Source organism: Neopelma chrysocephalum, unplaced genomic scaffold, assembly GCF_003984885.1.
Source record: "Neopelma chrysocephalum unplaced genomic scaffold, ASM398488v2 Primary Assembly neopelma1_23, whole genome shotgun sequence".
Lineage (NCBI taxonomy): Eukaryota > Metazoa > Chordata > Aves > Passeriformes > Pipridae > Neopelma > Neopelma chrysocephalum.
The window spans coordinates 12,657,947-12,674,216 of NW_020897691.1; the positions used below are offsets into that span (position 1 = coordinate 12,657,947).

Consider the following 16,270-nt stretch of genomic DNA (forward strand, 5'->3'; position numbering starts at 1 on the left):
AAGCGCATTTGCTCTTGTGCTCATCAAGGTGCCACCAAGAAGCAAATGCCATTATCACTTGTAGGTGACTGCAAAGCAAAGGCACACCACAGCCACAGTTGTAGCTCCTACTGTGGTAGTAGCAGTGCTCATGGAAATAAAAACCATGCAATGGGTAAGGGTTTTGAGAGTCAGCTTTTGTAGTTACTAATTTATTAATCTCAGTATTTGTTTTGCTTGACTTGTTGCTGCCTCCTCCATTTCCTTTCTGCAGAGTTTTCAACAGTTTTTGCATCAATGAACTGTAAGTCAGCTGTTCTGACAGATTTATTTTATTGCAGAGCAGAGACATTTCTACAACCACAACAGGACACCAGCTCTGTAAGACACAGAATTACATCCCCACTGTCCCTCTTGCCCCTCTCAGGACAAGCTTGTTCCCCTCTGACCCTGAAACAAACACTAGTTTTGCAACTGCCTGGGCCAAAGTCATGTCATTCCTGATCAGTCCCTACCCTTCTCAGGGCAACCTTGTCATGGCTCTGCCTCACTGGACAACATGCTTTCCTGCCTCTGAGGCCCTCACAGCAACACTGAACATTAACTGAGGCTCACGTCAGTTGAAAGCAAGGGCAAGGTCACCATACTGCCACACTGGGAGGCAATCCTGGCAGAATTTCACCCTGCCTGCTAGAGTTCAGCATGCTTTGCTCAGATGGGAGCTTTGTCCCTGCAGGTGACTATCTAAGGGTAGAGGTATCTTGTTCCCTGCTCACAGTATCCTTATTGAAAACCAGTATTCCCCAGCAGTGACAGGGACCAGCAACACAAACAGCAAAGGGGAATCACAGGACCATTGTGCTTATTTTGCTTTGCAACCACAAGTCTGTTACATTTGCTCACTGGGATGGACTACGAAATTTGTGAAAGCTGCTGAGTGTTTCCTGGCAGACCCAGTGCTGTCCCTGATGTTCCCTGAGACACAGGACCCCTGGTCAGGGTCCTGCAGGTCCCCAGGCCTGAGCCCAGCTCACTCCAAAGGAATGCCCCCGTAGGGCACACTTATAAGGCTATTACCTTATCAAATATTATGAGTCTTTCACCTATGCACTCCTTTTCACACTCTGGAGTTGCCCCGTGCCCATCTTATCCATCCCTGTGAATAGCCAATTACATAGGAGAAAATAAAATAATTTTTTTTTTTAAAGTCTGTGCAAATCTATTGCAAGTTGTAACATGAGTGAACCAGGTTTGTAGTTACCTTGATTCCCCAACAGACATAAGTCTCTGTCATATTATGCTGCCCCTTTGTAAGAAAAAACAAAGGCAGACTTCATGGAGGGATGGATCCCACCATTCCCAAGTTAAGATCTCTCCCCATGTTGAAGTCCACAGAGCTGGTAAAAGATATCCCAGCTACAAAATGTATTTATCTTTGTGTATAGAGAGGGAAGCAACTATGCAGCAATAGGGACAATCCCCTCAGAAAACCCTAAACATTGTAAATAAAGAATATGCAGAGAAATAAAAAAATAAATAAATAAAAATTAGAAAAGAAAAAATAAAATAAAAGAGGCAGAGGCAAGACTTTTCAGAGAGTATTTATTCCAATTTACTTTTCCATGCTACTGCCCTAAAGCAGACTACCCAGCAAGAGTTGCACCTTCTTCAGTCATGTTCTGCTGTTTTGACATGGAGATAGATTTTTTTGGCCTTTGGAGCACTTTGCCTGCAAGAATAACAAGACGTGAACATCAACCAGGAATGAAGGTGTTCAGTGAGCACCTAACTTCAAGTTCTTCACCTGCTCTGCCTTGGCCCCAAGAAAATTATCTATTCTTCTAGGTTTGTTCTGGCTTCTTAGTAGATGCAGGTGCTTCACATACCACATGTGAAGCTGCTATTGAGACTGTCCTTTTTTAAGTTTGCTATTAAGGTTTCTTTAAACACAAATAATGTTTATAGTTGCACCACATATGAGAGACTAGTGCAGTTTTATTCACAAGACAGTAAAGGCTTGGGCTACTTTTTTTCAGGTGCCTAGGTGAACATGTGGTCAAAGGAGTCCAAAGTCTGTCCAGTGAGAGTCTCGAAATTAACTATCAACTTCTTGGAAACAAAGAAGGCAGCCATGTAACCCCTGGGCTTCCCCAAGAGCCTCTGGACAGACGTTTTGCCCAATTTCAAGTGAAAGCTGGTAAGAGTTCATCTTCATGGCTCACCTGTGAAAGTTTTCAACATCCTCCACAGTCTCAGGCAAAACTCTTCCTTTAGTTTCAGGCAAAAGCAACACCAATCCACCGGCAATCAAACCAAGAATAGCTTCAAATCAAACAGAGACACAAAGAGCTTGTAAGCATATACCAACTACAGCCTGACAGAAAGGATTTGTCAATGGCATTTTATTATCTTCTTCATACAAGATGTGCACCTCAAGCCTCTATATGCAAAACTGCCATGCCACCTCTGGAGTATGTGGTTGCCATATAGAGACAGCAAAAAGACAAGTTCTCTTGTGAGTTATGCACCAAACTAGGACACTTCAGACTGGACAGACAATCCTTCTGTCTTTAGAGGAAGGATTTATAGTGGAAAGAACCCTTTCCATTGCAGGAGTATGCCAGAAAACATATTCTATTTCTATGCTATTCGCATAAGATTAGAAAATACATACAGAACGTATTATCTCCTAAACAATGTGATTAACTTCTCCACTGATAATTTCTTTTACCCAGTTTGTGCATCTTTGGCATATATATTTTAAATCTACTAAGCACCTTCTAGATGCCCTGTCTGTTAAAAACTGCATATTTTTATTGAAGACATTTTTCCATAAATAATGTGCTGATCTAAAGACTCAGAAAAGTGTTGCAGACCCTGAGTTCAGGTCACTAGTCTGCAAGCACTTATCTTGCATTTATTTCCAGCCTCTTTCCAAATAGCTGGAGAATAGCCAGTTAACAGACTGTAGGAAAAGCTGAAGCATAACAGCCATACTAGTATTCCATCGAACAGGCAATTCTTTAGTTATGTGAAATTCTAGAGTTTGGTTCCTGGACTGAGACAATATATCTCACAGAAGTGCAGTAATTCATCAGCTTTGAACCCATCAAATATTAATCTCAACTTTTTTCTCAGCTCTTTGCCACCTGTCGAACCTCTATTCGCCTCTGACTTCCTTTAAAATGCAAGGAGAAATAATAAGGGCAAAGGAGATATGAATGCATAAACAAGCTCCAGGTTGTCCTAAACTGAAAGCTATGGCTTTACAGACAGCAAGGGGCTTCTGCTGAACTTACAGCAGCTGACTCAGTGGCTTTTCCCTCCTTTTAAACTCGGGTCCCACTGCTGCACCCTGGGAGAGGCCAGCAAGGAGGTAAGGTGGCACTTACTGAAGACAATCAGTGGCAGATCATGCCAGACTTCCACCAGTCTGTAGACAATGAATGGGACGATGACTCCACCAACATCACACAAGGAGGAGCAAACCATCACCCCGAGATTCCTGGTTCAGTAGCAAAGGTATCATGTTAGCATCAGAGTACTTCAGTTGGAAGGGGATGGATCACAACTCTGAGCCTTACGCAGGACAAAACCAAGCACTACTGTGTGGGACTTCAGATCCCTCACCCACCCTGGTTTTCTCCACTTTTCCCTTTGTTTCAGTCATGTGTTTTCCTCTGTCTAAAAGTACATTTGTTCTCTTTATTAAGCTACCTTTTTAAAGCATTTTAATTGTGCTTCATCTATCAACAGTACTTGTGTAGCTCTAACACACTTGAGGATAACTTATCATAAAACACAACATACACATCAGCCTCAACTGTTTCCAGGCCAAATGCCAACTGGGGGGAGGATGAACCTACCTGATGTATGTTGGATACAGTTCAGTGTTTACAAAGCAAACCATTTCAAAAGCCATTGTAATTCCCATTCTCCCGATGCAAGCAGTAATCACTTTTAACCAATGTATATCTGCAGAGGAAATGCATTCAACACATTTAAAAGTATCCCAGTGATTTAGCAGGTGTCAATTAATACAACAGTGTTATTTTGGGGGACCTCTGATCCCGTTTCAGTTGGTGTTTTTCAGAGACCTTGTTTCACCTGCGTAGGTGAGGGAATGGAAACAGTTAGCACTGCATGAGCACAGAGACCCTCACTAAGCAGCATGGAGGGTCTGGATGACAGGGTGGAAAGCCCCCACAAGGTTTCATTCAGGTGACTTACCCTCAGGGATCAGGGCTGTGACAAGGCAGGCGGCCCCAGCCACCAGATTTGACACAGCCCAGGGGTAGCGTCGCCCAACACGATCAATAGTGACAATGATGATGAAGGCAGCTGGGAACTCAACAAGTGCAGAATAGAGGAAATCCAGATACATGTTCCCACCAGCTATTCCCATGTGCATGATGAGCCCCTGGTAGAGGACAGAACTTGTGAACCTGGGCAGAGCAGAAAATCCTGGATTTGTTAGTCAGTCAGAGAACAGAGATCAGTGTCCTGAAGGAGTTTTCCAAACCCGAGCTTCAAAAACAGCTCTCCCACATTATATTCTTACCAGTTGTACATCAAAATGAGTGTGTTTTTTCTTATCTGTGGTGTCCTGACAAGGTCAATTAGTGAAGGTTTCTGCTTTCCACAGTCTTCCTCCTCAAATTTAATATCCTGTGGAAGAGCCAGTACATAGGACATTAGGTTTCTGCTGGGAGGAACTGATGGAAGGTGATGCTTATTTACATGCACAAGCAAATCCTGAGCTCACCTCAAAATGGGAAGGCATCTTTTTCTGATTTTTTTTAGCCATATCACTGACAATTTTCATAGCTTTGTCATTTTTTCCTTGAGATATCAGCCATCTGGGAGACTCTGGGAGGCACCTATAACAAAAGTGAATGACATATACCAAAACATAAAGCCCACATAGTGCTTCCATGTATGGAGATTTTGGAGAGAGTGCTTTGATTGAATAGAGGCAGATGGCTTTTTTGTTTACGTGGGTGGGTTTTGTTTGTTACTTCCCACTTCCCCAGTCAGGAAAAGTAGTATATCCCACAGCTGAGATTAGAAGAGGAGCAGTCGAGGTAGTGGCTTGAATCAAAGAAGAGTTTATTAAGGATAAATCAGGGAAGGGCTTTGAGTGAGAGTAGTGCTATCATCTTAGCCATCCCATTCACCACAAACCACAAATGGTTCCTCTTAGGGAGCCATTTTTCAGTTCTGGCATTACAGGTTAAGAAGTAGCAAACAAGCTAGAACTGGTTTACCAATTCAAAAATATGGAAGAAGGCAAAATTTTTTTTTTCTACTATTCCTTACCTCTAGACACATCCAGACAATTTCTAAAATCTAAAGCACTCAAACCAAAAAATATCAATTAAAAAGAGAGGGGAGAAATAAAATTAAGGTGAGCCCACGTGCTTTTTTTTTTGTTGTTGGACCACAAAAAACTGCAAATTTTTTTCCTTAAAATAACATGTTAACAACATGTTACAATTATGTTAGCATTAAACAATATCTCAACCATATTTTCAGTGTAGAGTCCACTAAATTATGCCAAGGCACTTATTTTCCTTTATGAAATGCTTAAAGAAAATAATAAATTATATTAATTCACTTTTCCCTTAGTGTTTTTCAAATTGATCTGTCTTTTAAACACAGGTCAGGTGAGGTACACAGGCTAATAAGATCAATAAGATCTCAGTTGCTGAGAGGTCCTATATTTCCCTCCCCTTTTTGCTGTGAACCTCTTCTTTGCACCAAGAGGTGTGCACAACCAAAAAGGAATGCTAAGTGTCCTTCAGTATCAAGCCTCAGGAAGCAGGAGAAGCTGGTTTTTTGGGTTGTGGGCAGAGGTAGAACACAAGCCCATTTACCAGTAGTAGAGAAGGAAGAAGCAGGTCGGCAGGGTGACAGTAAGCTGCAGCCACCGCCAGTGAGGGATGGCATAAGCGATGGCATCGAAGACCAGGAGGCCAACGGAGAAGGCCGCCTGGTAGAGGATGCCCACCGTCCTCCGGTACTGTGGACCGACAACTTCTGTCACTGCAAACACACACAAAGACAGGTGAATGCCACAACCACTCAGAGTAGGAGTAACTTGCTATGTGGGGACACTGGAAGACCAATGCCATATTAACACCTTGAAGAAACCATCTTGGTAATCATGGGCTTCCCAGCATGTCTCCGGACAAAACCCCCTCATGCTTATACAGGAAGGTTTCCTTTTCTGTCACCCAAACTTCAGTAGAGAAGAAAACACTGCTCCTGGTCTTATACTGGCCTAAGACATTCAGTACTGCCCTCTGTCATGGAGATCTTCGAGTAAATCAAGCATTCGTCAAAGTGCGCAGATGGATTTCATTGTAAAATCTCATGCCAACATACACAATGTCTCCAACCCAATAACAAAGCAGAATATTTTGTTTCCAAAGTGCCATCTTTCAGCCTGGATCTCACTCCAAACATGCAAGAAAAGCCTGTATCACAGGATGGCACAGAGCTCCTTAGTCAGGATGGCATCACAATTCATCTGCACTTTGCAACTCCACATCACAACACAGACCCAAAGGTTAAGTCTTGTTGATACAGAGTTAAAAGTAACTATTCCAGCAGGCAATATTTTGTGTGCAGTCGTATGATTTCAAGAAAGCAAACTGATTAGGAAAACAACAGCAGTTATTTAGCAGCTAAAGGAAGCGCTGGGTTTTGGAATTACAGAGTAGCTAATACTGCTTGGCCAAACAATGCAGAAAGATATCTCCTCAGGCTCAGTAGGACTGAGCCAAAGGCAGCTGAAGTGTAGACAAGTGCCCCAGGAGAGCAGGATAACAAGGTTGTTCTGTCCTTGTACCCTTCCCTGGGCATTCAGTATTGGCTACCCTTAGGGAAAGGATACAAGTCTAAGGGGGCTTTGCGGTTGATTCTAGGTGATATCTTTTTTATGGGAGAGTTTCAAGAGAATCCAGAATTAACAAGATATAACTGAGGGAAAATGTCAGGATAGGGTAAGTCATTGTCCTGAAAGGGACTTTGTGCTCTGAAATGGCATAAAGTTCCCCAGAAGAGATGATAAGGATTTCATTTGTGCCAAGAAAAGATTTAAGAGCACCTAGATTTAAGCAAGCATCTAGAAATGCACTGGAAGGAGCAATCATGTCTTAGCAGAAGATAGTCTGCACTGTGAGATAGGTGCTTTAATTTTATTTATATCAGACACTATATAACTGCACAAGTAAGATGTCCCCACTAAAAGACTTAATGGAGGATTAGGGCATTGACATTTAAGTTTTTACCACTATCACAGTGAACTGCATCACTCAGAGCTATTTGGTAGAGCCACCTGATGTCCTAGTCCAGATAAGGCTCTATTAGTCAGCACTGAAAATATTTAATCTGCTGCTTGAGTGATTGCCTGGTGTTGGCTATTTTATACAAGAGATTGAACTCCATTCCAGAGAAATTAAAGAAGTCACATGGAGCTCTCTACCCTGCACCAGAAAACGGTCCTGAGATGGCCCCAAATCCAACCTGGCCACACAGCGGTGCTTCACCACCAGACACAATTGGTGCAGGGCACTGGGAGAGGCATCCACAGAGGCTGGCACCTCTCATGGCTTAGCCTCCATTCAGACAAGTGGATACACAGATACACAAACACTGTCTTTCTCAGCAAGTACAGGCTGTTCTTCAGTTATTTTTAGGCTGCGAAGCCTCTGTTTGGCCTTTAATGCTCATTGTGCCATAAAAATGCCTCAAATTTCCCCCACCCTCTTCTTGCCTCCTCTGTCATCATCCTGTCTGGAGCAGATGCAGTCTGCCTGGGGCCATCAACTTCCCCAGCCAGAGCCTGATGGGAGGAAGAGGAGCCCAGGTGCCCAGATCTGCAAAGGTGAGCTGTGCCATAGGGGAGGAAAAGCCTGTCTCAAGGTAACAGCCCTCATATACCACCACTTGACTGAGCTTCGAAAGCTACAATTGTTTCTCTCTAATGACAGTGCTTAAAAAAAATCCTGAGAAGTCAAAGAGGGAGAAAACTCCTTGATAAAACACCATGGGAGAAATTTTTAAAATGGTTTTTGTTCAGGTATTTTGGAGTTCAGCTTTCTCCTTTATCTTCTGCAGATAGTCTTATGCCTGGGAGAAGATCCTGAACTCACCCAGGATGTAGCCTGCAGTCCAGCAGCCCTTGCTGACCAGCCCTTGCAAGAACCGAATGATGACTATCCACAGGTAGGTGGGCACAAAGACCAGAAGGATTCCACAGGTAATGTTTGCAAAAATTGTGGTTAAGAGGCAAAATTTACGGCCAAACCTGGATTGGAAAATAATACACATGAAGCAAACCACTAGTAATGAAAGCACAGGCATTTTAAAGTAGCAAGAGCTTTGTGTATCTTTGGGGAGGAAAAAAAATCCAATTTTGCTATACAAGGGGTAGAGACATGCTTTTATTCTTTGCTTATTACTCACTTATCTGCTTTTCTAATCTACGAAAAGTTCCTATGACAGTTGCTCTGCAATTCCACACAAACTTTCAGAAAAGAAAGAATAGTCCCATATTTACATATATTATATTGGAGGTGAAAAATAAGTTGATATTATGACTCTGATATTACCACATGCGCTGGATTTATAAAGGGTTTATATATCACAATCTTAATTTTCAAAACTCTAGTAGGTAGGGATCTCCTTGTGAGGGGGCTGCATTTCACAGCTGGAGCAACTTGGAGCCTGCTATTTTAACAGTCCTAGGCAAGAGGGGAACAAGGAGGGAAATGGGCCTTCAGATACTGACAGTTGTTCCTTTATAACATCAGGTGCCTGAGCTAGGGAGTCTGACTCTGCTGGTTCTGAACAGGGAGCTAAAGAGATTTCTGCTTTTTCATAGTGAGTGCTGCTGCACCCATCTGGCAATCTCTGTGCGAACAATTTAAGTTTCTCAAAAGGAAGCAAGATGTTCCCAAGCTGTAGCCACACAGAGTGTAACAGATCAAGTGGGAGCTCCCAAACAGGAATTCCTGGCTTTGGTCAACACCCAGGGTTCTGATGTGGCACAGTAGGAAGTCTGGGGTGTATGGTACTGAAATAGTCCTTGCAGGCTTTGCAGGACTCACTGAGCAGATCTGTGCCAACCACCAAATATAATCTAAGAAGCAGGGTACTTGCTCCTCATACTGTGACTAAACATTCAGGTGGCTGGCCTTATTTTGAAAAAAGCAGAGATTATATCAGTTGCACAACCTTTATCTAAGTTTAGCTGCTGAATACCAATAATGGAGGTCAGAGGGTTTTACTGTCAGCCCACACATACCTGTCTGCGATGTAGCCAATGTTTATGGAGCCAATAAAAAACCCAGCATTCACAGAAGACTGAAAGAGGTCCAACTTCCAGGAATCCTCACACACCAGGTCAAACTAAAGGAGCAACCACAGTCAGAGGCAAAAGAGTGAAATGAGGAGCTGGCTCACAACCACAAGTCTCCTTCACTTCATTTAAAGATTTAAACTTGTTTCTGAGTCAATGCCTGTTTTGTCAGTTAAGTTAGTAGGATTTCTGTGTGCCAAGTGTCCAACACTAAAAACTGGAACAAGCCCTCGAGTGGTTTACTGGTATTTCAAATTCATGTCTCATCTCTTTGCTGGAAAGAACATAGGCGAACTATTACCTGTCAAAATTGGCACCCTAACTTGTGTTGGCCTTTGATCAAACCATCATGGACCTGATGATCACACTGGGCTTTTCAAACAGTTTTTTGTATGCGTCTGGAAAGCAGGTATTTTGTATCCAGGACCAAGCTTTATACTGCATGGGTATCCACATACATTTGCCATCTGGTCTGACTTGTCATATCATAATTGTAGATATACATAAAACCTACTAAAAAGCTACTAAGTTACTTCAAAACCCTCTCTTAATATGACTGAGGATCCCTTCTCATCCTGCTGGTAACTAGGTTTAATTGAATCTATGCACCTGAACACAAAACCAGATACTTCTCTTGATGCTCTGGGGCTTTCCATGAGAATATTCTTCCATACGCAAATTTTTCCTTTGGTCAAAGTAACATGTCTTACACTGCACTACCCTTTCCCTTGCTTAGCTGTCAGAGCAATAGGACAACTTAATAGAGCCTGAGAGCTTTCATGGGAACAGTCACAACCAGAAACTCATTGATGAAATGCCCACACAGGCATGTGACACATCTGGTTATCCCGTGAAAGAAGTGGCCCATGGGCCTAGCCCTTCACCCGCTTCAGCAGGAAAGGGAAGACTACTATGTGAGAGCATGACTGCACGAACCCATACAGACTGCAAGTTTTTAGCTTCCCACAACCTCATGAGATGATGGTGGGGTCATACGGACCACAGCACCTGCTGGAGCCTTTTGCAGCAAGATGTGCCTGCTGAGCTGCTGCTGTGCAGAAGGTCTGGGTCACCCTTCATTTGAGGTGCCTCACTTCCTCACTTTAATATCATACAGCCCATATCTTGCTGAAAGAAGTACACTTACAGTACACCACCTTATATCTACTTCCAACCTCTCACAAAACTGTAAATTCTAAAGTTGAAAGAGCACAGAATTTACCTGCTCCTCTGTTTGTGTTAGACATATAAAGGAAAGAATCCTGACCTCGATGATCCCTCAAAATTTGGTGGAACTTTCTATTACAAAATCAAGCTTGTCATCCCAGTTACTGGTTTATTTTTAAAGTTAAAGCACCTCAACTGCTAAAGAACAGCAAGTAGCTTAAGTACCATTTTCAGTTTATTCACACCCCTTCTCAGAACACAAAGCAGCCATCAGCTTTTCTGCAGTTTATTCCTGACTTAAGCTGTTTAACTGTGGGAAGCCATTACCTTCCCCCGCCCCTGCCCGCCCCTCGACTGCCATTTATTCATATTTGAAACAAACTTTGAAAGACTTTATTCATTAAAAAAAAAAAAAAAAAAAGAGGGGAGGTGATGTGGGGGGAAGAAATTAAGACCTTTGCATTGCCCAGTTTTGTTTGCAGCACTGCAAGCTGCAATGTTTACACACCTCCATCAACTGGACCTCTCATGTGACAGAAGTTGCATTCAGAACTGGACTTTATCTACCTGGGGATTTATTTGCTGAAATATGCTTTGTTCCCAAGCTGAAGATATAAGCCTCCTGAACAGCCAAGGCAACACTTCACAGCAAGGACAGAGACCAGATGACTTGCAAAGCCCCTGGCGCAAGCTCACAGCAAGAGACAACCCCTTCTCCAGGTAAGCAGGCGATATTTTAACACAGCCAAGGCTACACCGACCCCTTCCCACAACCCTCAGCTTGCCTGTAACAGAGGGGACAAGGTAAATGGGGCATATTTGTCTTTACCTCAGTCACGAGGGAGCTCCCTGGGGAATCGTAGACCCAGCCATCACGGCAGGGAGCGAGGGGAGCAGTCCTCCCATTGCCCACCAGGCTGTCAAGAGGGTCAGTGCAGCTGACACCCGTTGCGTTCCAGTCCACCTCGTACCTCCTGCAGCGGCTGTTGTAACTGGACCCATGGCCATCCCACTCAGGAACTGTGTGATTCAGCTGCTCCTCCAGACTCCAGCCACACCGCTGGCTCAGCTCAGCCACCCCAGGACTGAAGCAGCGGTGCTCAGGGATGAACCCAAAGAAGACAACACCCACATACACTGGGGTGAAGGCAGCAGAAAGCAAACATAGGACAAAAAAGGTTTGCTTCTGGAACCTGTCAAATTCTCCAACATGCTCTAAAATGTCATCTAGGGTTGGCATTTTGGCATCAAAACCACCTCAAAAACCTCAACTATGTCCTCTCTGCAGCACTGATATATTTAGTTGGCAGCAAAGCTACTTAAGTAACAAACACATTTGACCAAAAGTCAAGACTAACTCCATAAATTATTAAACTACATGTTGCAAGCTTTATTTTTTAGGTTTCATTTGAAATCAGACCTTAATTCACCCAGGCAAAATTTGCATTTAACCCCTAACAGAGCACTTATATGTTCCTTTTCTCCAGAAAAGCCCCTGACAGTCACAACCCTTTAGGTGGGTTTTTTTGTTTGTTTTTGTTTTAATTAGGTTAGTCAGCTCCTCAAATAATAGGCATTTTTAAGGAGCAAACAAAGATGGAAAATTCTACCAACATCCAAGCAACATAAAACTTTAGTGCAGAGTGGCTGGGCACCACATGTGAGCAAAGTTTATTAACCAGGATCTGTAAAGAGTAGGTAAGTATACTGTGAAAAAGAAGTGTCTAAGTGTTGACCCACGTGGCAGTAAATGAACAGCTTTTCTGAAAACTCCAGCACCATGTGTGTCTCACCTTTTACTCTCCACACTCTTCCACTTCCAGAGAATACTTCTCCCTGCCTATACCAGGGAACACAGTTGTCATCTCACCATATTTTTGCAGTGATACAGAAGAGGAAAAGCATTCACTACAGAATTATGCACTGGGAATAGCTGTGGGAAGCCATAATATACAATACTTATGATCAAAACAGGTAATTTTACCACAGAAGACCTGTAAGACTTTAGGTGGACTTCACTGCAGGCACCTCAAATAATTACAGTTATATTATGCTCCAATGGTACTTTGTCCTGCCTGTGGATAGACACCAGCAACTCCTGTATCTTTTGCTGACAACAGCAGCTTCCATTAGAAAGAAAAGCATAAGGTTAACATTCTCAAGACAGAAAAAAAAGTGAAAAATGGTCTGGAAATGTATTTAAATAGTTTAGGCAACAATGAAAAGAAAATTGAAAGACCTCATCTCAATACGCTCCAACAAATAAACCAGCTTAGAAGGCCATTCTGGCCTGGGGATTGAAACAGAACCTGGTCTCATCAGTCACAGAGCAAGAGTGGCCTAACCAGCTGTGAAAGCTGCTTTGCAGACCAACCCTTTAATATCATTCCCTACATCACACAGATGTGCTTTCTCCTCTCCTACCTCATCCTCTTCTCTGTCAAGAACACCTGTGAGAAGTTACCAAGAATTCCTCTTCTGTGGCCACTCACAGCTGTGTTACCCCAAGCCCAGCACAGCACCACCCCACACCAGACCTTCACCTCCGTAGCTGCAGGGGCTCCACATGGAGCTGGGGAGGGGAACAGGGGCACAAAAGTGCACAGCAGTCACCACACTCACAGCCAGGCCTGGCAGCCTTCCTCAGCAGGATGTGTGCAGTCACCTGGGGCCAAGGAAACTGTAGTCAAAGCTTACCTGGGAAGCAGCTGAAGTTTAAAGACATTAGGCTGTATCTTAAAAACACACCCAAAAACCCCTCACATCACTTCTTTCCTAGCAATTTTGTTTAAACAGTTGGTAATAGTGTGCATAAGTTCTACATGGACTAAAAAAGTTAGATCCAGACTGGGCCTGTTTTTCTGATTTCCCACCATCCTCTCTACAGTCAGTTCAGAGAGGGGCTGGGTGGCACTGTGTGTGGCAGGTGGATTTCTTAGAGACTCCTTTCACAAGGAGTCACACTGCTGACTGGTAAAGTTTCTGCTCCTCGCCCAGCCATTTGTACATACTCGTTTGGGCCCTGCTATTCTCATAACACTTCCCTCCCTACAGTTAAGTAGGGTATCCTACCAGGTAAATAATCCGATGAAGCAAGTCATGCATCCACCTGTAAGTAAGGTAAGATTCAGTCAGTCTACCTACAAATGCCTAGATAAAAGTGGGCAATTGTTCCAAGACCAGGCACTGAAGTCACTCATTGCTTTCAAATGCAAATTAGAAATATATCATTGATATGGCTCAAATAAGCACCCCCAGACAGAGTAGCTCTGTTCTACCTACGCCTTGTTAGGCATGGCCAAAACAAATGACACAAAGTGATTTTATGCATGGGAAATAACATCCTGCAGTGGGTTCATGGATCCAACAACTCCAAGATGCCAGCCTCGATGACTTAGGGAAGGGAAGGAGCACTCTTCAACATCCATTGAGAGAACCGCTGCAATGATAACTGATAGTATTAAAAAATGCACCGTCAAGCCTCTCATTCCCCCCAAACTCACCTCATCCTAAATATGAAAAATGCTGCTTTTAAGTTTGACAAGATGCAGCTTAAGCCAAACTGATTTACAGCTCCACTGGTAACAACACGAGAGAAAGAAACCCAAGACTGATAAAAGAAAGAATACACCACTGGGGCTTACCTATATATTCTGATTTTTGTCATCAAACATTGGTTCTCGTTTTCAGTGATGTGACTGAGGTACTAGCTGTCACAGCAGAAAAGGATATCACCAGGCTGGCAAGCAGCATTACAGACTAGTGTTAAGAAGGATTCCAGAACTGAGGCGTGGGATTTGGAATACCCACTTCATAACTTTTATTGAAATAGCTGAATTCTTTATATTACACTATTTTGATTCAAAATGGAGTTTTTATAAAAAGAAACCATTGCTGAAACTGAGTAAGCCAGCCAAAAGGAACAACGAAAAGTTTCAAAAAATTCTGACCACCACATATACTTCTACAATACTTTGAAACCCTATCATTGTCCATAATTTTATTGAGGAAACACCTGGAGAAGAGCAAGACTGCTAAAGGAAAATTGACCTGCATTCATTACCAGCAACACTTCAAATCAATGACCATGGCCAGGATTGTAGAACAAGAACATGAAATTAGAAAACCTTGGCACAATTTTTTTTTCCTTGAACTTAATACCAGAAAGAGGTATTACGCTGACTAGGGCTCCTCTAGTCATTGGGCTTTTCTTGGTGATGACCAACTGGGCAGTGCAGGTTGTATTATAGGAATTCTGCCTCTACATCCTTGAAAACTCTGGTTCTCCATGAAGTCAGTCTAGTCCAGCCATAATCAAGGGGAAAGAAAAAAAAAATCTTTGGGTGCTTGTCAGCTGCTTAGGCAAATACTGATGAAGTCAGTCATGTGACCAGTACCAAAAAAAATATCATGCAAAGAACAGCAACCATTTCAGGCTAAAGCTATACAGAATTGTACCTCTCAGTCCACACCTTTAAACCAATGATCTGTTTAAATTAGAATGGATATTCAAATTTACAAGATAAATTAGACCAGTTCCAAAATTTACATCAAATCATCCCAACACACAAAAGTTATATTTTTTTCTTGTCTTACGACGGGTGAACCCATAGAATAATACCCTGCCGGCAGGAAGAACATGTTACTGTTAAGCAAACCTGAGTAGTGAGGACCAATAAATACAAGGAGTTAAAACAATAGTAGTCAGATAACTTGAGTCTCAGAAGCCAGGGGCTTCATTGAGCCTTAATCCTTTCCTTTCAAAGCTTTCTCTTTTTTAAGTGAGTATTTAACATCTGTGCTGAGGCTTTAAAAAAAAAAAAAACAGCGTCCTGGCTAGAGAGTCAACATAACTCAGATTTCTTGTCAGAAATCCTGTAATTACTGAACAGATCATTGTAAACAACCAAGAAATCTTTCTCTTCTTCCCTTTTTAATGGTTTCTTGTTAAAGGCAAAATTCAGAAATATCTTTCAGGCTGAAGTCCTCATATTTGGTTGGAAATGCTGTCCTGTTATATATAATCTCTCTATATATATTTGATTAGGCACAAGAGGGGTTATTAAATATTCAATAAGTCCTCATCACTATCATCATGAAACGATACTGTATTTATAGAGTTCTGTGCCTGCTGCTGGCCTGGCTTGGCTTTTGCTTTCCTTTCCTTTCCACCGTTCAACAAATAAGCTTTGTTATCATTGCTAAGACTGGGTAGCTTCTTTTGTGGGTGCTTGCTCTTGTCTGGTCTTCTTCCTGTCTGAATCCTTACATCTGGAATGGTTAACACCTCATCTTCACTGTCCAGGTCATCCACATGGAGAGAGGAAAAGGCTTCAGATTTAACAGACTTGGTAGTAATGTGACCATTCTCCTGCCCTCCTTTTTCTATTCTCTGATTTGGTGCTGCGACTTCCTCCATTAGCCACTCTGTTTCATTCTCATTAGCTTCTTCTTCACTGTTTATCTGCAAGAAAAAAAAAATGCAAGATGAGACTGCATATTTACCCCTCTAGATGTTGCCACATGCTTATCTCCCCCATTATCAGACCCCACATGGCCTTAGGTTTAATGTAGCCATAAGACAGTAAAACACTGCAAGAGCATTGCTTTTTACTATATTGAAACAGACTTCGCTCTCTTCTTGTACGTTTACGTGTCATTTGGCAACTTATGGACTGCTCTTCATTTCCTCAACTTTATCCTCCTTTCCCATTTCACAATATAAATGTATGTGTGTATGTGCATATATATATATAC

At 42.5% G+C, this 16,270-nt stretch overlaps 2 protein-coding genes across 2 annotated transcripts in view; both read right to left on the reverse strand.

Moving 5' to 3' along the window:
* Positions 1–1,564: 1,564 nt before the first annotated feature.
* Positions 1,565–11,845, reverse strand: LOC113969426 (solute carrier family 22 member 2-like). The gene is made up of 11 exons (XM_027687114.1): positions 11,343–11,845; positions 9,293–9,396; positions 8,139–8,293; positions 5,856–6,024; positions 4,745–4,859; positions 4,541–4,647; positions 4,210–4,424; positions 3,846–3,954; positions 3,372–3,484; positions 2,202–2,301; positions 1,565–1,708 (listed from the first exon to the last, which is right to left on the reverse strand). The coding sequence occupies exons 1-11, from the start codon at positions 11,751–11,753 to the stop codon at positions 1,648–1,650; spliced, it is 1,659 nt and encodes a 552-aa protein (XP_027542915.1). The 5' UTR covers positions 11,754–11,845; the 3' UTR covers positions 1,565–1,647.
* A 316-nt stretch (positions 11,846–12,161) lies between these two features.
* Positions 12,162–16,270, reverse strand: part of IGF2R (insulin like growth factor 2 receptor) — a 60,351-nt gene continuing 56,242 nt past the window's right edge. The window contains exon 48 of the mRNA XM_027687106.1: positions 12,162–15,977. Coding sequence (XP_027542907.1) covers positions 15,576–15,977 — 402 coding nt within the window. The 3' untranslated portion in view covers positions 12,162–15,575. The remainder of the gene's footprint in view (positions 15,978–16,270) is intronic.

Coding starts and splice junctions, on each gene's coding strand:
- LOC113969426 (XM_027687114.1), bottom strand. CDS start 11,753: ATGCCAACCCTAGATGACATTTTAGAGCATGTTGGAGAATTTGACAGG. Junction 4,425..4,540: donor CTCATTTTGATGTACAACTG/GTAAGAATATAA, acceptor TGCTCTGCCCAG/GTTCACAAGTTCTGTCCTCT. Junction 3,485..3,845: donor CTGTATCCAACATACATCAG/GTAGGTTCATCC, acceptor CTACTGAACCAG/GAATCTCGGGGTGATGGTTT.